The 20,710-nt window shown below is 65.3% G+C and overlaps 2 protein-coding genes across 5 annotated transcripts; both read right to left on the bottom strand.

Moving 5' to 3' along the window:
- Positions 1–741: 741 nt before the first annotated feature.
- On the bottom strand, positions 742–4,005 carry SETD6 (SET domain containing 6, protein lysine methyltransferase). The gene is made up of 8 exons (XM_088536440.1): positions 3,933–4,005; positions 3,711–3,855; positions 3,217–3,358; positions 2,728–2,922; positions 2,419–2,542; positions 1,842–2,022; positions 1,528–1,670; positions 742–1,053 (listed from the first exon to the last, which is right to left on the bottom strand). The coding sequence occupies exons 1-8, from the start codon at positions 3,954–3,956 to the stop codon at positions 742–744; spliced, it is 1,266 nt and encodes a 421-aa protein (XP_088392566.1). The 5' UTR covers positions 3,957–4,005.
- A 6,239-nt stretch (positions 4,006–10,244) lies between these two features.
- On the bottom strand, positions 10,245–20,250 carry NDRG4 (NDRG family member 4). Of its 4 annotated transcripts, XM_088536508.1 has the most exons (17): positions 20,136–20,250; positions 17,643–17,734; positions 17,483–17,527; positions 14,084–14,189; positions 13,398–13,518; positions 13,213–13,275; positions 13,048–13,108; positions 12,837–12,923; positions 12,702–12,758; positions 12,483–12,586; positions 12,118–12,174; positions 11,985–12,036; positions 11,757–11,804; positions 11,563–11,598; positions 11,377–11,428; positions 10,980–11,018; positions 10,245–10,413 (listed from the first exon to the last, which is right to left on the bottom strand). In XM_088536508.1, the coding sequence occupies exons 1-17, from the start codon at positions 20,170–20,172 to the stop codon at positions 10,259–10,261; spliced, it is 1,212 nt and encodes a 403-aa protein (XP_088392634.1). In that variant the 5' UTR covers positions 20,173–20,250; the 3' UTR covers positions 10,245–10,258. The 4 variants fall into 4 exon arrangements, with proteins under 4 accessions (XP_088392634.1, XP_088392632.1, XP_088392635.1 ...); XM_088536506.1 differs by lacking the exon at positions 10,980–11,018; XM_088536509.1 differs by lacking the exons at positions 17,483–17,527; positions 17,643–17,734; positions 20,136–20,250 and adding an exon at positions 15,851–15,882.
- Positions 20,251–20,710: the final 460 nt, after the last annotated feature.

Here is a 20,710-nt window from a genome sequence, read left to right as displayed (position 1 = left end):
CTGATTTTATTAAACATAGCCTCATCTGTAAACCTTCACTGTTCCTTCATATAGATACTGCTGAAGGTAAAATATTAGCACAGCTAAACACGATGCAGAGCAAAGCCTCGTGTCAGGAAAGAACTGTACCCACTGCAGGGGCTATATCCTGTGCTGAACCTACAGCAGCTGCAGAGCTGTCAGAGCCATCGTAGCACATACAGACAGTGTGGGGCTGAGAGACCCGGGCTGCGCCAGAGACGGCTCCCATGGGCTTTCACAGAGCCAAGAGGAACCTTCTTGCTGTGCTGACGGACACGCAGAGCAGACGGGGGTGCTGGGGCACAGCCCGCTGTGCCCAGCCTGCTCGGTAAATAACAGTTACCAGTTGTACCTCTGCCCGCCCAGCTCGCTAAGAACAGCTCTTGCCTTAAATCACTGATGCCAAGAGGGAATGTGCTTGTCATAATGCCAACGTCTGCCTGGCTTTTGCAAGCAAGTATGAGGAGACCTGAGTTTTAATTAAACCCTTCAGTGGAGGGTTGTGCTCCAGACCTCTGTGTAACCCCCCTCTCCCTTCAAACTACTCCTTCTGCCATAACTGTTTAAGGATTTTCTTTATACAGAGGTAGATAAGCCAGGTGCAAGTGAGGGACAAGCGGGCACAAATGCCATCTTGCTTCGTTTCTTGCTGCGCTACAAGAAGTGGCCAAAGGCCCTTTTTGGGTTCAGCTCCAGGCAGGGGACCCGCAGGGGCCGTCCCTACTGCACGAGCTCCAGGAGTCGATGCAGGATCCTCTTCTGGCCATAGCGCACGTGCAAGGCTTGCTGCTCCCTGCGGCTCAGCCCCTCAAAAGCCTCCTTGTTATTTAGCAAGTCCTGATCTGCTTTCAAGTCTGAGCTGTAGGACTCCAGAGTCAGCAGCACGCTGTCGCAAAGGAGCTTCTTGCAAGGGCTTTTCAGTCTGGAAAGAGCTTCATTAGAAAGAAGAGAGTTCTCCTCCTCATCAGTGTCGTCTTCCCAGCCATCCTGCTCCTTATACTCCTGGAATTCTTCTTGGGACATGCACAGCACCTGTAATCGCCCAGGCAAGGAGACAAGTCAGTGGCTATGTGAGTACATGGGGATTTGCTCCTAGAGGAGCAGGACTTGAGGCTTTGTGGAACAAGGAGGTAGAGTGCTCAGCTGCAGCTGTGAGGAGGCATCCACATCTCAGCTACACAGGTAACTTGTGGGGCAGGAGAAGGTTGACAGGGCAAACCTGGGTGTTGGGAACAGCCTCTGCTACCTCTAAAGTTACAAAAACTCCAGAATGGCAGTAGCCCTGAAGCCATTCGAGACCAGCACATTAGCGTGGGTGGCTGGCTAGTTCAGGAAGAGTAATGCAGTACCTGAAGCCCTGGGGGGCTGGACAGTCCCCTCTCCCTTCTCATGCAGGACAGCTGCTCCCAGACTGCCTTTATGTGCTGGTCTCCCTCAGCTAAGGGTTTTGTAGCAGAGCAGGGTTATTCCTGTCCTGTGGCTCTTTAACGGCTCGGCACCGCTCACCTTCAGTGTCACGGACAGCTCCTCCTCTGTCAGCACCTCATCCCAGCCGAGCACAAAGGCACCTTCCTCCCCAACCATTTCCAGCTGGCACAGGAAGTCCCACTGCTCTGACACCAGTTTCTGCTCTGCTTCACTCTTGGCACCTGTTTTGAAGACAGGAGCACATTTGTGAACCCTGCCCAGCTCTGCCCCTACCCTGGGATGAAGCATCCTAGATGCTATGGGAAGATCTCCTTTCCCCTTCCCCCTTGAGCCCTTTTTCATTAAACCACTCTTGAACATCCTTTCCCGGAGCGGTGACAAGTGCCACTCACGCCGCAGTGCTGCTCTGCGCACTGTCACCATCTGGATGTCGGCCGTGTCGTTGGTGTTGCCAGGGTAGGGCTCTGCAAAGCCGTACATGTGCAGGAGCTGCCAGTTGGCCAGCTGGCCATACGTGTTGAAGATCTCTTGTCCTTTGCTGATGGGTTTGGTAGTGACCATCCGCAAACACTTCTGCAAGCAGAGAGGGAAGAAGATCTGGGAAAGGGGGTCATGATCCTGCCAGTTGCTGGAGGAGGAGGAGGAGGAGGCTGGCTGCTTCTTGGGGCTGCCAATGATTTGGGCACGTGCCACCCCTCAGGTGTGGCCACAGCTAAAAGCTAACAGTACTTCTGCATTCATATAAGCAAGAGGAGAAACAAGGCTCAAGGCTACTGCTGCAGCACACGCAGCTTCAGGGAGCCTTGGATACCTCCAATAAACCCAGCAACGAGCAGGGGCAGAGGTGTAACAGCTTCCTCCCCCTGGCCCCGCGCCGCTGCCCGCGGGGCAGTCGGGCTGCCCTGGCTTCGAGCGGGGCGAGAGCTGCTCTGTGGCAGCTGGGCCTGCGCTGCGGGCACCGGCGCTCACCGGCGTGTACTCCAGGTTGGCGTTGTGGTTGGCCACGTGGTTCAGGATGTCTGCGACCGGCACCATCATGGGAGGGTTGGGACCCTTCTCATCTTCATCCTCTTCCTCCAGAGGCTCCTGAAAGCTAGTGCAAGGGAGGGGAAGACAAACCCGTCCCTGCTCTGCAGCATGGAGGAAGCCCCAGCTTTTCTCCAAAAGGCTGCAGGATGCAAGAACCTAAGTAAGAGCCTGTGATCATCCCCCAGGCTCCGGAGCTACCCTCTGTCCTTCATGAGCCTGAGCTGTGGTCCATGCCCCCTCCTGTCTCACCTGTAGGCCATGACAAATGCCACCAGTTCCTTGTACAGCTCCAGCGTGTGCACCTTGGGGTCAAAGATGTCGGGGTGGGACTGCATGAAGGGCAGGATGATGGAGCTGTACTCCAGCTGGATGTTGACGAGGTCCTTGTCTACTGCTTCTGGGATGCCTGTGCCCTGCAGGAGCCTCCTCCGCTCCTCTTCAGGCCTAGAGTGAGAGAAGAGCGAGTTTCTCTCTGCTCCGGGGTCTGTAATTTCCTCCCTCCATGCTGCGAGGCTGCTGCCAGCTCTACTCATTCCTGTTCTCCGAGTCTTTCTGTAGCCAGCAGCAACCCTGGGCCGTGCCTGGGAGGGCTGGAGTACTGGAGAGGGCAGAGCCAGCAGTAAAACCCCCTCCTGTCCCGCTCCCAGCAGCATTGCCCCGTTTCCCTCACCCCTGGGTGAAGCCTGCATTCAGCTGCCCCCTTCGCCCACCCCGTGGAGCGGCTCCCCGCTGCGTTACCAGAACATGGGGTGATCCAAGCTCCTGAAGTCCGGCCAGAGCGCGAAGTAAGGCCGCCAGCGGGAGCTGCTGCTCGTGTACTCGTGCAGCAGGGCCAGCAGCAGCGGCACCCACCCCGACGGGCTCTGCAGCGACTCCCGTGCTGGGGAACCAGAGGGGACACAGCAGGCCTCAGTGTGCGCTCCCTGAGCACATTTGCAATCCCCTTCCCTAAGAGCATAATTTTCCCACAAGGGAAAAACACCCCCATGCACAGCCTTAAGCAACCTAAGTTTGCTTGGGGCTGGGCCAGAGCTTAAGCAGAACCCGCAGCGGGACGTGAAGCTGCTCTGGCCTCCGTGCCCTGCGGCAGCGCCGGGGGCACAGAAACACCCCCTCGCTCCCGGCTTCCGCGGTGCCCTGCACCGAGCAGGGCCGTCCCCCGGCCTTGCCCCGCACTCGTTCTATCCCCTTGCAAGGCGAACGGCCCCGGCGCGGGGGGGCCCCGCGCTCACCTTCCCGCAGGAGGCCGCGGATGGCGCTCGTGTCCTGGGAGAGCAGCGCGGCGCGCGGCACGCGCAGCAGCTCCTCCCCGGCGCGCAGCTCCTGCGCCGCCAGCAGCCCGTAGGCGGCCGCGGTGCCCTCGCTGCTCACGCGAACCTGCGGGGACAGGGGCCGTGAGGCGGGAGAGGGGCCGTGAGGCGGCGCCGCGCCCGCCCCGCCGCCGCCGCGCTCACCTTGGCGCTCAGCTCCAGCCCCATCTCCTCGCACCAGCCCAGCAAGGCCGCGACGGGCCCCGCGCCGCCGCCGCCGCCCCCCTGCGGGCACAAGCGCCGCGTCACGCGCGGCGGCGGCGCGGGGGGCCCCACGGCAACGCCCGCGGCCCCGGGCACGGCCGGGGGGGGTCCCGCGCCGCCGCCGCCGCGTTACCTTCCGCCGCTTGGCCGCCGACGCCATGGAGCGCGAACACGGGGCCCGGCCGCTTCCGGGAGGCGGCGGCGCCGCCCCCTGCGACGGCGGCCGCGGAGGGAGCGCGGCGGCCCCGTCCCGCTCCGCGCGGGGCGGCGCGTCCCGAGGGGCCGCCCCAGCCGCGGGGAGAGGCGCGGGGCAGCCGGGGCCGGCCCGGGCGCCGCGGGGAGCCCGGCCCGGCACAACCCGGCCTTGACGGGGGACGCGGCAAGCGCTGAAATGCTGCCAATGCACCGAGTTTGTCCTCGCCCGGCTCCTAAGAGCAGTCCTGAAAGCGTCTTAGGACACAAGAACACAGGGAACATTTTATTTTTCTACTAACTTATCTAAACATGGTGGTAAAGTCTGCAGTGACTAAGGAGAGCCGTGACCCATCCTGGTGGAACTCACTAGGGGAACGGCCGGGTTGCTCTCCTTCGATGGATGGAGTTGCCAGTTGAGATGTTCCTTCCTTCTGCCCTGGGTCCTGGTGGTTCCTTTGCCTGTCCTTGCCCCCCGGTGCTGGATGCCCATGGGCCCTGGCTGCCTTCCTGCTGCGGAGCAGGAGGCTGCACCCGGCTGTGAGCTGGCCCCGGCGGCCTTGAGGAGGCTGCTGCGGGGCTGGCCCAGCGCGTGACCCTCGCGTCCCCGCAGTGACGCTGCAGCCTGGCCCCGCTGCTGCTGCAGCCGCTTGGCGGCCATGTGGAGCTCCAGGGTCTCGCGGGTGTCGTCGGGTAGGAACAGGGCCTGCAATGAGTGGAAGCACCGGGGCATCCTGCCGGAGTGCCACGGGGCGGGGGCTGCGGGACGCACCCGTCCACGGGCCATGATCCCGCAGGATCGTCGCACGGTGGTGGGGAATCTCCTGGGATGGATTTCCCAAAGCTTCCTCATCGTGTGCATGCTCAGCCTGCTCTGGAGTTGCTCTCCCAGCTGCGGCCGTGAGTGGGGATGCGGTCAGCGCCCCGGGGGAGGCTGCTGGCCCCGGCAGCCGCGGACGAGCCCCGCGTGGGCTGCAGCAAGAGGGCCCGGAGGCCGCGGCCTCATGTGGGGCGGCCCCGGATGCCAAGGAACCGGTTTCCTCCGCTGGCTGCTCTTACTGAGGAGACCGGAGTGCGCCCAAGAGGAGGACCCCGCCGAGTGGGGGTCCCAGAGCTACCTGCAGCCTCCTGCCCGCAGCCAGCGCTGCCTCTCACGGGCGGCCTCGCTGCAGGGCCTGCAGCGCAGGTCGTAGCACAGGAAGCTGCCAGGGCCCCCGCAGCCGTACGGATGCTTCCTGTCACCCGCAACACCGTGAAGGGGAGCGGGCGCCTGAGCAGGGCTGAGGGCAGCTGTCCCGCACGCAGCTCTGCAGGGCTAAGGTGGTGCAGAGCAGAGCCGGGTGGGAGCAGGGAGCAGGGCAGCCCTCCCCTGCGCAGGGCCCAGGGCCGGCCCCATGGAGAAGAGCCCAGCCCTCCCGGAGCTTCCTGCCAGCAGCCCCCCACAGAGAGCAGGGACACAGCGGGACAAGTTCCTCGAACCTAATGGTGGCCTGCCTGGCTGGCAGCAGCACCAGAGGTGCTTCCAGAGGAGCAGCTGGCCGGGGGCAGCGCGTGCATCTCCCACTGGCTGTGCCCGCAAGAGCCGATCCAGCAGCTTTGCCCTCAGCCGGAGCCTCCAAGGATGCGGGCAGCGGTGGGCAGTGCGCCAGCCACAACAACGCTCTGTCAAGCAGAACGGCTCCATCCTGTCCTCCGTGGCAGTGTGCAGGGAGCAGGATGAGCCCTCAGCGCCCTGCCCGGCGCTCCCAAGGCCGGCACACCTCCCGGCAGGGGTTTCTCCCGCTGAACACATCCCAGGAGCAGGCTGCTCCGAGCCACAAGGGATGTCGGCACCCGGATGCAGGCCTCGGAGATGGTGTGTTCCGGCCAGGACTCCTCAGAGTCCCAATATGGAGACCTGCAGCTTCCAGGACAGCCCGCCCTGTGCTGAGCTGCCCGATAGCTTCGGAGGAGTCACCGTGGCCACAGAGAAGGAGGAATGGAAATCCACGTTGCCGTCCTCAGCTGAGTTGGACAGGTGGCCCTGCGTCCCCTGCCGTGGCTCCAGAGGACGTCCTGCAGGCGCTGGTGAGGGCTCCGGAGCCGGCAGCGTTGGAGCTGTTGGCACGCGGGGGAGTTTCTGCTCTCCCCATACAAGTTGGGCCCGAGCCCAACGGAGACCCAAGCTGATCCTCATCCTTGAGCCAGAGACCCGGAGAGAGCAGGGCCTCCTGCTGCACCCCTGTCACGGGACAGCGAGAGGGCAGTGAGGACACACGGAGCCCGGGATCGTGCAGGTGACTTCTGTAGTGGCCTTGGGGCCTCTGCGTGTGTTGGTGGGTTCCCAGGGCCCTTGAGTGCTTCCCAAGGCAGCAGAGGGTACTTTGGTGTGTGTGTCGGAGCGGGCACGGGGCCTTCGCGGGTGTTTTAGTGTGTGCAGCTTTTAGTGTGGGCCCAGGGCCTGAGAGAGCCTGTTGGACTGGTCCAGTGCCCGTGCTTTGGGGTGGGAAAGGATGGTTTTGCTGCCATTTGAGGTAGGTCAGGGGCCTCCACATGCATTTTCCTGCTGCCCTGGGGCCTCCAAATGTTCAGCTTTGGATGTTCCCCTTTGGGCACCCCACTTTCCTCTGCTTGCCTTTTCCAGTGACCTAAGGCCCCAGTGACCCCTCTGGCCCCCGCAGCGCTTCCAAGTTTGCCCGGTAAACGGGAGGGTTAATGGGGTGTTTAAGGGTTTGTTTTTGCAGGCAGGAGAAGAAGTCTCCGCGTTTCTGCCCTGCCTTTCAGGCCAGCAGCACGAGGAGCTGAGACAGCAGCGCTGCCGGGGGCGGCAGGCAGGAGAGTCTCCTGGCAGGAGATGGAGGGAGGCAGCACTTGGAGCAGGAGCGGGCTGCTGGCTGGTGCCTTCCCTCTTCCTGGCGCCCTGGTGCTGCTGAGCTCCGAGTAGCGGGGACGTGCTCCAGGACAGGGGAACCGCAGCTTTGTTTGGTTTTCCTGCACCATGGCAGCGTTGGTAGCACGCCAGCGTGAAGGCCCCGACTAGGAGCTGGCAGAGTCCAGCTGGAAGCGCAGAGGAGGCAGCAGAGCAGCTTCATCTGCGCCAGCTCTGCCCTGGCACGGAGCTTTGCTGGCACCCCCGGGGCACCCGTGCAGGCACCGGGCACCTGTCCCTGCCAAGGGGACGAACCCCCCAGGGCCAAGCTTTGGCTCTGCTGCACTGGGGGGGCCGGTAGGACGCAGCCTTCCCCAGCGAGGCCAAACCTGTCTGCTGTCCCCCGGTCCCCAAGCAGGGAGCCACCGGGCTGCACGGGCTGGGCCCCCCTAGAATGGCCATAGGAGGGGGTTCCAGGGTGGAGCATCTGCTCCTCGGCACAGAAGGGCCATGGGACCCTGCCAGGAGCAGCAGCCACCAGCGCCCAAGTGCTTTGTGCAGGAGCAGGAACCCTGCGGGCTGTTTCTGTCCCTGCTCAAAGCCCTTAGTCCAGGGAGCGTGGGACCGGGGTGCCCCCGACACCCACCTCTGCCTTCAGGGAGGGCTTGGAGACTTTCAGAGACTTTTTTTTTTGTCTTAAAGTCTCTTAAAGGCTGTAAAAGGCTTTAAGGACAAAGCAAAGCAAGGCTCTTTTATGGAGAAAGAAATTCTATGGGATGCTTCAGGAGCCTGGCTTTGCTTTTTTCTTTTAAATCTCTTTGAGCCTTTAAGACACACTTTTTTCATAAAAATCTCTTACTGATTCAAAGATATTTTTAAGTCACAGACATTAAGAGACCCTTAAAGGAAAAGTGTTCTCCTATTAAGCTTGACTGTGTTAAAGCATTCCCATTCCTCCAGGAAATGCTACTGAGAGCCAATATTTGTTAAACCTGTTTTATTTGCGATTTTTAAGTCCAGCACTTGGGCCGGCTACTTCTCCTTCCTAAGAAGTGGGAATGAAGTGGGCAGTAACTTTGAACCAAGCAACCCACGGACTCCGGCCTCCTCTTATGTCAAAGGGGGTCTGTAAGTCACCCCCTGGCTCCCCTCGAGGGGCAGGTGGGGACAGAACGCGGGGGCTGCTGCCGGGACGGGGGTTCTGGTCAGTGAGATCCGTCGTCGTCGTGGTCCCAGGCAAGATCCAGCCGCCCTGGGCACCTGGGGGACGAGCGCACTGGAGGGGACACAGCAGCGGGACCCTTAGCAGCCCGCAGGAAGGAGCCAGGGGCTTGGATATGGGAAGAGCAGCACAAGGCGCTGCAGGCAGTTTCCCTTAGCCAGCAAGAGGCTTCAAGGCCTCGTTTTCCCCGAGCTGGGGCAGGGGGGGCGGCTCTGCACCCACCTCCCAAATGACCTGGGTGACAGGGACTTTACACGGCCCACACGGCGCTGCGGTGCCCTGGGTAGGGAAATGCCCAGCTTGGCAGCACGGGAAGGTGGCGGCAGCCGTGGGGGTCACCCGTGGTGGGGTCCCGCAGGAGGCTCTGCCCCGCGGCCCCTTCCCTCGCCACCGGCCTGGCCCGCGGAGCTGCGTGGGGCCCCAAGTGCTCCCAGCCAGACTGGGCTCTGCCCGTGACGCCGGGGGACACCTGCGGCGTCCGTCCTCCTCCCGCCATCGCAGCTGCCCCAGGGCACCCACGCGCGCGGTGACCGTCCCCCGCCAGGCCCCAGCTGTGGCCACCCAACCCTGAGGGACTGGGACCGCTTGGGGGTTGTGGCCAGGACAGACACTCGTGCACTGGAGCTGGGATGAGAGCTGGGACCCAAGGTGGGGGTAGGAATCCCCCCACCCAGATGTGCACCCCTACCAGATGTGCAAGTTCTGACACTTTTATTATTTTTTTTTGTTTTTTTTTTTTGTTTTTCCCAACACAGTAAATCCTCTCTACAACAAGTTAGTTAAATCCGGTTGATGTTTTGCCGGCACACGTGAGGGCAGCGGCCGCGGAGCTGCCGCCACAGAGCCCGGGCTGCGGGAAATGGCGAGAGAGGGGCTGCAGCGGGGAGAAAGGAAACCGAAACGCAGCAAATGCCACCGTGACTGGGAAAATAAAGAAAAGCGACCCAGAAATAATAATAAAAAAAAAAGAATGGAAAGGACAAGCCACGAGAGAAAAATAACCAAACGGACCTGACAGAACCCAGGGAGGAAGGGAGGGAATGCAGGCAAGCACGGCCCGGCCACCTCGAACGGGAGCCCTGTGTCACCGTGAGGGGGACCAACTGAAATGGGCAGGGACCGGACCACCCTGTATATATATATTTATATATATATTATGTATAGGCATTTATATATATCATCTAGAAGGACACGCTGAGAGAAAAAAAAAAAAAAAGATAACAAGAGCTGGGAGCAGTGTAAGGGGCTGCTTAGCTTTAGGAGTCACACCAGGGAGAAGCACACGGCAGGACGAGGCGGGGACAAGGGGGACGCTGGGGTGTCCAGGTGATGGCTGTGTGTGTGCGCGTGTGTGAGTGGCCGCGGGGCCAGGCCCCCTTCTCCTGTGCCCCTCGGGGGGCTCCGGGTGACACAGCTCTCTGTGCCCGCGGAGCTGGTGGCCGGTGGCCCCAGGGCTGCGGAGGGGGCGAGGGGAGCCAAGCCCTTGGGGACGCCCCGCTGGGCGAGCTGCGGAGCAGGGGGGCCCTGTGCCCACAGGACACCCACGGGTGGCCCCGTGGTGATGGGTGCCCGAGGCCGTGTGCTCTGTAGGGCACCCCAGGGTGGGCCGGGGGCTCCCCTGGGCGAGCGGGGTCTCATCTTATTGCTAACGGCTCTGCCGCGGTGACGCCAAACGGGAGGTGGCCCTGGGGGGGGCGAGTGGATGGGGAAATGGGGGAGCCGGGATGGGCGGCGCTGGCTCCCTCCCCTGCCAACCTGCCCCCGCGCCACCGTCCTGCCCCCGTGGGTCCCTCGAGCGGCCGCAGGGGAGGGCAGAGCCCGCCCGCGCTGTGGGGGACGGCGGCCGAGGCGGGCGCAGGGCTGGGGGCAGCGCGACGCAACGTCCCCCTCCTCCTCCAGCGAGGGGGAGAGAGAGGAGGACTCCGTGGCCGAAGGCGGCTCGGCGCTGCGGGATGCAGGCGGGTGGCGATGGCTCCAGAGGAGAGGTGGGCGGCGGCGCGGGCCTCAGCACGACACCTCCATGGTGTGGTTGATCTGCCCCATGGCCTCGGCGCTCTCCGAGTGGGTGCAGGCGCGGGGTCGGGCGCCCTCCACGGAGCTGGCGCTGGTGAGCGAGGCGGTGCGGGAGCGCGCCAGGCGGGTCATGCTGGCCGAGGGCACTGCGAGAGAGCGCGGCCAGGCGGCTGCTTAGCTCAGGGTGCCCCAGGTGCCCTCGCTGCCACCGCGCTGGCCAGGCCGGAGCCGTCAGCCCGCGTGGCACAAGTGGCTCTGCCCGGGCGCAAGCTTGCAGCATGCGGTGCCCCGGGAAGGCGGGTGGTGGAGGCTGATGGTGAGCAAGGGCAGGCCCAGCGAGCGGGACTGGAGGCGCCTGCGGCTCTCCAGGGTGACCCTCCTCGTGCCAGGGAGCCCAGTGGGCACAGGCTCCATCCAGCTTGAGGAGGGTGCCAGGGACCATGGATGGCGGGGGGACCGCGCTGAAGCCCATTTGTGCTCCCCGCTTGGGTCGGGGTGCCAGGCAGAGCGCGGGCACCCCCTCGTGCTGGGCAAAGCAGAGCAAGGCTGAGGGCTGGGAGCCTGCGGGCCCCACGTGCCGGCTGCTGCCGAGGGTGCTCGGGGCATCGCACAGCCCCGGCAGCGCAGGGGGCAGCGCAGGCCGGGTGGCGAGTCCAGGGCCAGGCGGGCACCATGCAGCAATGGGCACGGGCCGAGCAGCCCGGAGCGGTACCTGTGCTTCCACTCAGCCTGCGGTCCTTGAGGTGGGCGACTGGCCGGGACGGAGAGGGAGGAGGGCGAGGGAGGGCAGAGAGAGAGCGTCAGGGCGGCGGGGCACGCGCGGACCAGGGCGCCCACACGCACGGCGGGTGCCGCCTCCCGTAGGCACGGCAGCCAGCATGGGCACACGCACATCTGCACACAGATCGTGGACTCCACACACCGATGTGTGCGCGTGCCTCCTCTTGCACACTTGTATGTTCAGGCTCGCACACTCACCCACACTGCTCTCACAGGCACACACGCTGAGCCCGCGTGCGCCCCTTGCACGCCCGTGGGCGCCTCGAGCCGGGGCAGCACCCGCACAGCCGCCCGTGCGCCCGCCCTCGCCCGGCCCCGCGGCCACTCACTGTAGCCCATGCCTTGCAGGAAGTACTTGAAGGCTTCAGTCAGCTTGCCGGGCTGTGGGGACAGGGCATGTTGGGGGGGGCGCATGTTGGGCTGAGACGTCCCCATGGGTCCCCCTCCTGGCAGCTGAGCAGGAAGGCAGCCCCTGCATGGGCACCCCGCGCACCCCCGGAAGGTGGGGGACTCACCTGGGTGACCTGGGGCAGCCCGCCCGAGTCAGCCATCTGCAGAGGGAAGGGCCTGCTCAGGAACGGGGGCACCCTCTGCCCTGCTCCAGTGTGTGCCCCCAGTGCCCTCGGCACCGCTGGGCTACCCCGGCCCTCCCCATCGCTCAGAGAGGGGCACTGCCTGGGCAGTGGGCCCCCCCCTGCCACCCACTGACCTTCAGGAAGGTGGTATTGGTGGGATCCAGCTTGGAGTTACACTCCACCTGCGGGTGAGAGGGACCTTTGCAGCACCCCGGAGCGCCCCGAGCCTGGCAGGAGCAGCTAGTCCACCCTGCGCCGGCCCTGAGCACCTCCCGGGGTGCAGGGCGCGTGCCAGTGCAGCAGAGAGTGGGAGAGCACGAGGGCAGGGCGGCACGGGAGCCCAGGCGCTACGCAGCACTCACCACCCCCTCCTCGGCTGGCGCGTTGTCTCCCACCACCAGCATCACCGGGCAGCTGGAATGGAAACAAGAGGGCACAGTGAGGGCCTGGCCCGGGGGCACGCACCCCGGGGCCCCGCGCTGGCGCTGCTCTTACCGCAGCGTCTTGGCATTGGGAACAGTCCCAGGACGGTTGATGTCCAGGTCCCTACGGCTGGGAGGGAGAGGAGAGACATGTGAGCCCCACAGGCAGGCGCTGCCACCCGTGCTGGGGCTTATGCCACTCGTGTACATGGGGCAATAGCAGATGTGGGCTCTGGGATGTGGCAACTCGTGGGTGGCATGGGGACCACCTTGCACACACCATCTCTGTCCCCTGGCCACACCAGGGACCGGCTTCACTCTGCTGCCTGGTGGTGACAGGAGCAGCCAGCTGGGACCAAGCTCTCTGTGGGGTCCTTGAGGTCACCCATGGGTGCTCCAGCCCCTCTCACCCCGGCAGAGACGCCCTGGGGTGCTCACCTGTTGTACATGTTGAGGAAGAGCTGGAGGTTGAACTGGTTCACCACGCTGCTGATCTGCTGCCGGTAACTCTGCACCAGCTCCGTGTTGTTCACCAGCTCCTCCTGCACCGGCCGAGACGGGCATCAGCCCTTGGGCCCCAGAGCGACCACCCCGCTGTCCCCTGACCTACTGGTGGGCATTGCACCTCGCAGGACCTGAGCTCTTTGGGCACCTCACCTGGCTGAAGAGGTGGGACAGGACTGTGTCTGGTAGGGTGCTGGTGAGGCCCGAGAGCTGCAGAGGGAGCACCGGCAGTCAGACCATGGCAGTGGCCCCGGGGGGGGTGACGCCAGCTGGGGACACGGAGCTCACCTTGGAAGCCGCCCAGTCAATCCAGCCCTTGCCGTTCGGGTCAATGTTCATGAGGACCAGCCCTTCCACCAGGTCAGGGAAGATGAGCTGCAGCGAGGGAGAGGGTTCATGGCCCCGGCGCAGTGTCCCCCCCAGGGGTGACCCTGGTGCTCCAGAAGCCTCTCCAGCCCCCAGCGATGCCCGTTGGCCCCCGTCCTCCGCTCACGCTCACCGCAAATCTGGCCAGAACGTAGGCTCCTGCCCCCACGCCGATGCCGATCACGTACTTGAAGCTGAAAGGCAGAGGGGTGAGAGCAGGGGGCCCAAGAGGCCCCGACCGCCCCCCAAGGCACACGCAAGGTGCCCGCGGCGCGACGCAGCCAGCGGCAGCGCTCACCCAAAATGCTGCACCACGCTGGGCAGCATGGCGGCCAGCTGGTCCATGGAGGGGTACTGGTATCTGCGGCGCAGCGAGGCGGCGGTCACGGGAGCCGCCACCCACGCCAGACCCGGCGGGGTGGCCGTGCTGGCCGACGTCCCCGCAGGCAGGGGGACCGGGGGACCGCGCCGGGGGGCACCTACCCCTGTGGGAACTGCGAGGCCCCGGCCTGCTGGCCCGGCGCGTCCACGTGGCACACCACGAAGTGCTTGGTGATCTCCTGCATGTCCTCGTAGTTGAAGAAGGTGTTGAAGCACAGCTTGTCTGGCGAGGGCAGGCGGACATGAGGGACACGTGGGACGTCCTCCGCGCGCGCCCCGCTGCCCCTCGCCCGGGAGTCAAGGGCCACCAAACCCTGCCCGGGGCCTTCTGCAGAGCAGAGGGGGCGGCTACAAGGAGAGAGGGGGCAACTGGTCGCAGTTCGCTGGCCCTGAGGATGGCGATGTCCCCTGCATGGATCGGGACCACCCAGAGTAGCTCTAGTCCGTGCTTACCCTCAGGATTAGCAGCCCCTAAACCCTCCTCAGGCAAAGAGGAGATTTGAGAGGCGGCTGCAAATCCCCTTGCCTGGAAACAGCGGCCGGGGCCCAGCGGGACACAGCGGCTGCCGGGGGCTGGCGGCGGGTTGCTCCCGGCTGCGGCGCGCGAGGCCTGGGGAGACGCGTGGCGCCGGGTCCCCTCTATCGGGAAGCAGCTCACGACCCGCCGCCCGGTGACTCAGCCGCCCCTGGAGACGGGGAGCCGCCTCCCCCCGCTCACAGGGGGCCCAGGCGTCCTGGCTCCTCTCCGCCCCCCTCCGCTGGGCTCCCAGGGTTGGGTCAAGACTTACGGTTGAGGCCGACGTCGTGGTAGGTCAGGATGGCTGGGCGGTTGCCCTTGGGGGAGCCCCGGATGACCACGTGCAGCAGCCCGTAGGGGGTCTCAATGTCATGCTCCTGGTGGACAGGGTGGGAGGAAGAGGAGGCCCAGGGCGATGCGCGCCCGCCCTGGAAGCACCGCCGCGGCCTCCCGAGCACCCGAGACCCCTTCCCACGGGCATCGTCCACAAGCACGGCCCTGCCCACCCTATAGCTTCCCCTACAGAAAGGTTGCTCCCCCCCAGCAAGGTCAACCTGCCCGTCCTGCGCACGCTGGGAAACGGGAGCAGCCATCCTGGGAAAACCTGAGGCTCCCAACGGCCTCGCCGGCAGAAAATATATATGTATATAGCAAGTCTCAGATATACTGCGATTCCCAAATATGCTCTCAGCCCCCATTGATGCGTGGCGTGGATTTCCTGAGCTGGATGCGCCTGTGGACATGATGGATTGGGATGCAGTGGGGTGGGATGGGATGAGGATTTTGGAAGAGGGTGGGAGGATGTGCGCTAGAATGGAGGTTTGGAGACAAGGTGATTTGATATGGGAGGATCCTGGGATGAGACTCGAGCGTGGCATGGCGTGAGATGACATGGGACAAGCATGGGAGGGGATAAGTAAATCAGAGACTAGGGATGAAGAATTTGGGATTGGATAGGAGGACTGAATGAGACAGATCACGGGATGGGATTACGGGATGGGATAGGTGAGTGGGATGGAAGGGGCCCTGGCACGCCTGGGACACCAGGACCATGCGATGGGATGGGAGTGCTTGGCACAGGCGCGTGTGGGACCAAGGGAGCTTTGGGAACCTGGGGAAAAAAAAAAAACCGACTTCAAAAAAAACAACCTTGCTCAGAAAGGGCAGGGACACTGCGCAGCCAGGGGGAACGCCCTGTGCATCGGTTTTCCTGGGAAAGGAACCCTTGGGAGGTGGGGAGAGCAGTGCCTTGTTGTCCCCTCCCTCCCCGCAGTGTCCCCATGCCTGATGCTCTGGGACTGGGATGCCGGGGCCCCTCTCCTGGTGCCACCAAGGACTCTGAAGGACACGGGAGCGGGAACGCTGCGGGGATGGGGTCTCCTCGCCACAGGGCCCCCCGCCATGGCACCCCCGTCCTTGGGGGGCCCCAGGGCAGCTCGATGCTCCACGTCCCAAGGACAGCCCGGCTCTCCGATGCCAGCAGCCCCCCCTTGCACTGCAGCAGGAGCGAGGACACCCCCCCGACCACCGCCCCAAATAACAGATGGGGAAACCGAGGCAGGGAAGGGCCCGGTCCAAGGTCACCGCGCGGGAGGTCTCGTCCCCAGCACGGGGCGGCCGTGGCGCAGCCGCTGCGGCACCGCCGGGCGCTGCGGCCCTGCCCTTTGCCGCAGCGGGGGGCGGGATGCAGGGCAGAGGGCTCTTCCTCCCTGCCAGGCGCCCTCCTGGTGCTGCCACCCCGTGTCCTGCGCGGGGGGCCCCGGAGCAGGGTCCCCGCAGCCCCCACGGCCGCCTGCCGCAGCCGGGCTCGGCGAGGACGGGCTCAAGGACAACGCGGCCCCGCAGCCCTGCAGGATGGGGACACACTGGGGAGCGGGGGAGAAAGACACCTCCCCTCCTTGGGATGCGAATCCCACCCTCCCCACCAATGCTGGTCCATCCCGGGGGACATCGCGGACCAATTTGCCCCAAGCCCCATTTGGAAAGGGACGGATGGATGGATGGAGGGACGGATGGACAAGCGGGCAGCGGTACCTACCCCATCCCAGCACTCGGGCATGGCGAGGGGCCGGGTGGCACGGACAGAGCGGCGGTGGCGGCGGCGGGGGCGACGCGGAGCTCTGCGCCGCCCGGGCCCCCGCCGCGCTTTATAGCGCAGCCCCAGCCCCGCGCTGAGCCCTCCCTCTCCCTTCCCCCCGGCGCCCGGCGGCCGCGCGGGCCTCCATTGCGGGCGAGCGCCGCAGCGGCCATTGGCTGCCGCCGCCGATTATTCATGCTCCAATTGGCCCTAAATACTCTTGTTTATGAGGAAAAAAAAACGCCCAGTGCTGCCCGCTCCATCTTCCCTCCTTCGCCAGCACCAGACGGGCAAGGGTGGCCCAGAAATGGGGCTGTGCCCACTGCACCACGCACCCATTGCAAATGTGCACCCGTTGCAATGCATACCCACTGCATCATGCATCCGTTGCAAAGGCGCACCCATTGCAAATGTGCACACATTGCAACACACACCCACTGCACCATGCACCCGTTAGAAATACACACCTGTTGCAAATGCGCACACGTTGCAAATTGCACCCATTGCAAATGTGCACCCATTGCAAATGTGCACCCGTTGTGACATGTACCCACTGCAAATCGCACCCATTGCAAATGTGCACCTGTTGCAAATGCACACCCATTGCAACCCACACCCACTGCACCACACACCCATTGCAAATGTGCACCCATTGCAATGCAAACCTGCTGCACCACACCCCCGTTGCAAATGCTCATCCGTTGCAAATGCTCACCCGTTGCAACACAAACCCACTGCACCACGCACCCATTGCAAATGAGCACCCATTGCAAATGCACATCCATTGCAATGCAAACCCACTGCAGCACACGCTCATTGCACATATGCACCCATTGCAAATGTGCACACATTGCAATGCACATCCATTGCATTGCACACCCACTGCATCGGACACCCATTGCATTGCGCATTCGAGTTTCCCCCAGTGCTTGCAGGCCCCCCCATGCCCATCCCAGGGCTGCAGCGCTCCTCTTGGTGCTCCCAGGCCGCCCTGTGCCACCTCTTTGCCCTTGCTGGGGTGACACCAAGCTTTTGGGTTTGTGCTCAGGGAGCCGATGGGGAGCACTGAGAGGTGACACCAGGGCTCCCTCAGGCCATAGGACAAACCCCACCAGCCACTCCCCAGTGTCCCCTCAAGCCTTTGGCACCCCGCAGTGAGCTCTTCCCAAAAGCTCCAGGCAGTCCGAATTCCCCTGGGATGAAAGGGGCTTGTCTGTCCCCGTCCCGGCAGGAGGGCAAAGCGGCTTCATTTTAGCCGCTGGCGCTTCAGCATCGCATCCAGGGTAAAGCCGGACTTGGGAGAGAGCCGGGCAGCCGGCATCCTCCGGCCACGGGGGCCAAACGCCAGCACAGACGGAGGGCGATGCCACAACCCTCCCCCCAAATTAACAAAATAATAGGAAAATAGACTAAAAGAAAGGGGCTTTGCCACATCCTTATGTAAGCGGGGAGCTGGCAGTGCCTGGGGAACCATTGCCATGGCAATGGCAGAGGGGCTGCAAAAGCAGCTCGGCGCCTATTGGAAGCAAGAGCCTGGTTTTCCAAGAGGGTTTTGTCCCCGGCCTGGCTCCAAGTCACCCCACAGGGTCCTACCTTCCAGTCCGTGTCCACGGTGGCCAGGAAGGCATCGGAATTGTCCTGGGGGAGCAAGGGGAGCCTCAGCACATGCTGCGTGGGCCGCCCGCCTCCCGCTCTCCCTCCACGTCCTGGCTCCCTGATGGCTCCCGAGGCTTCCCCGCGCCGCCGGACTCACCAGCTCGGTGTCCTGGCCTGGCAGCAGCGGCTTCTCCTCGGTGAAGCGCAGCTCGTGCAGCCCGGCCATGGTCATCTCCTGCAGCAGCAGCCCTGCCCGCGGCGGGGAGCCAGGGAGGGAGGCGTCAGCACCCGCAGCACCCGCGCGCCCGGTGCCACGGGCACGCGGAGCCTTCACGAGGGACTGGGGCATCTGGGTGACATCTGGCCTCTTCCAAAAAGGCCATGAGCCCTCAGCAGTTTCCAGGCAGGGTTTACCTGCTGCCCCGGCTGCCCGGAGATGGGGACAACCCCAGGCCTGCGCGGTAAAGGGGGCCGAGTGGCGGGTCCCGGACCAGGGGAAGGACAGCGTGCTCACTGGTCGGATGGGAAGAGCCCTGTGTGCTCCCAGCCTTCTTTCCCCCCACTTCCCAGCCTACTGCCCAAATTCCTGCCGCTCCAAAGGGGCCGGTGCTGGGCTCCGGCCACCTCTGCTCACACCCCATCCCTTTGCATCCCCCCAGGGCACAGCAGAAGGGTTACGATGCCCCAGCAACCACGGGCCCTGCTCCATGCTCCAGCCTGGCTGGAGAGGCCCCAAGCTCCCAGGAGTGCCTAAGCCAGCTGCGAGCTGCCCTCCCAAGGCAGTTTCTCCAATCCATCCGGCTTTTCCACTGGGATTCGCAGGCGGGCTGTGCCACCTGGCTGCTCTGCGCTGGAACCGCACTTGGCTGTTGCCCGCGGAGCCTCCCAGGAATCCTGCGGCTCCGCGAACCGCCCGCACGGTCCCTGCCACCCGCAAGGGCCCCGGGGCCACCATCCCCAGGGAGGAAGCCCTAGTAAAGCAGGATGGGGAGGAAGGAGAAGCGTCGTGCTCACCGGTTGCCGGCTGGGGAAGGAGCGGGACGCCAGGCTGCGCCGCCGAGGCCCGCGCGGCCCCGGCCCCACGGCAGGGTGGCCGCGCGCTTGGGCACTCGTGCGCGCTGCCTTTATCACTTCGAGCCGTGGCCCCTCGGGGCGGGCGGCCCGGCCACGCGGCCACCCCCCTCCCCGTGACCTTGGCGGGGGGGCAGGCGGCTCGCGAGGGCGCTGGTCAGAGCCCCGAGGCCACCGCCGGCCCCACCGCGTGAGCCCTGGCCCGGGTGACGGAGGGGGCCCGTGGGGCTGCGCTCAGGGCGCCCCAGGGTTATTCCTGTCTGTATTTGTGCCACCGCTATCCAGCTCCGAGCAGGGCACCGTGCCACCCGCGGGCCTGGCCGCGGGGCAGGCGGCCCTGCCAGGACCCTCAGCAACCCTCCGTACGCACCCAGCACCCCCAGGAAGACCCCCCAGTTCCTGCGGGGATGCAGCAGCAGCCGGTGGCCTCCAGTCGCTCCTATCCACGTATCCCCAGGGCTGTCCTCCCGCCACATGGCGGGGTGGGGGGGCGGGGGACAGGAGGACTGGGGGGACCCTGCTGTCCCGCAGGGCTCTTTGTAACCCCCCATGGCACCAACGCTGGGGATAATCCCCACCCTGGGCTGGGAGGTCCCTCCTCAGCCTGCAGGGTGAAGGGCAGCCCCCGCCCAAGCCCTGCAGCACCTGGAAGGTGTCTGTCCGTCCGTCTGCCCACAGGAGCCAGCCACAGCGTGTCCGTCTGGCACAGCGGGTGCCCCCTCTCCCCCTGCCCCCACCAGGACAGCGCTCTGGACCCCGTCCAGGCCAGCGAGGAGGAGGAGGGGGCAGCGCAAGCAACGTGCGTCACGCAGGGCACATCTGCGGCCTCCTGCTGGGGACGGCCACCGGCCCCCGGTGTCACGAGGGTCCCCTAGGTGGGAGGCGGGGCCTGAAGGCGGCCAGTGGGTGCCACTCGGGGATGGCAACGCTGCCCGCTGGAACTGTGCGCAGGGTGACACAGTGGCAGCAAAGCGACCTCCCCAAACTAGGGGGTGATGCAGGCAAAGCAACTGTGGAGACCCCCAAAATGCCCAGTGTGGCTCCAAGCACTTCCCCGGGCCCCGAAGCCGGTAAAATCCAGCAGGAGGTTCCTCTCCCCCCCAAAAAAGACCCCTGCAAAGGGAAGCAATAGCGGGACCCCCCACACCCCGTAAATGGCACGGAGCGAAGCAGCCGCTCCCCCACCCCCTCCGCGGGGCCGCCCGGGGTCCTGCCGGCCCCAGCCCCACAACGTGGGGGCGGCAGCGGCGGCGCCGGACCGGGCCCGGGCTGAACTGGGACCGGAGCCGGGACAGAGCCGCGGCCGCGGAGCCGGGGCCAAGTCGAAACGCGACCGGAGCCGGGCCGCGACAGAGCCGCGCGGAGCCAGAGTTGGGGCCGAATCACAGACCGGAGCCGAAGTGGGATTGTAAACTGGGTCGGAGTCGGGGCCGAGCCGAGTCGGTCCAAAGCCGCAGCGGAACCGGGGCCGAACCGAACCAGGACTGGAGCCGGGGCCGGAGCCGGGGCTGGGACCAAGCTGAACCAGGAGGGGAGCCCGGGCCAAGGCGAACCAGAGCCGCAGCCGAAGCCGCCGTACCTGTCAGCAGCTCGATCTTGTGCCGCAGCACCTTCATCCCGGGCGGCGGGGGCCGGCGCCGCCGGCGGGGCGGGCGCGGCGGAGCGAGCGGGGCCGGGGCCGGGGCCGGAGCCGGAGCCGGTGGCGGTGGCGGAGCCGGAGCCGGTGCGAGGCGCGCGGGGCGGCGCAGGGGCGAGGCTGGGCTCGGCCCCCGCTCCCCGCCGGTTCCTCCCCTCGCCGGGCCCCGGGGGAGGGAGGGAAGGAGGGGACGGGGCCGCCGCCGGGGGCGCCGGGCGGGCGCGGGGCTGCGGTGACCCGGGGCGGGGGCTCCGGGGCTGGTCGGGAGCAGGGGGCAGCCTGGGCGCCCATGGGTGCCCCCGGCCGGGACAGGGCACCGGGCAGGGCCGGGTGCTGCACGGGGCTCTGATGCCCCAGAGCTCCAGGGGGCTTGGGGAGGGGGCGGTGATGCCCAAGGGGCTTGCGGGGGGCACAGCAATAACGTCCCCCTTCCCTCCCATGTGGAAGTTGGGGGGTGGCAGCAGCTGGGGTGGAGGAGGTGGCTGTGGGGCAGCTCTGTGGGGCTGGCAAAGCCGGGA

This window comes from Tinamus guttatus, unplaced genomic scaffold (assembly GCF_059628265.1).
Source record: "Tinamus guttatus ecotype Peru unplaced genomic scaffold, ASM5962826v1 Tinamus_guttatus_pri_ptg000674l, whole genome shotgun sequence".
NCBI classification, from domain to species: Eukaryota; Metazoa; Chordata; class Aves; order Tinamiformes; family Tinamidae; genus Tinamus; species Tinamus guttatus.
The sequence above is the reverse complement of the archived record's forward strand: the minus strand, read 5'-3'. Positions and strand labels throughout refer to the sequence as shown.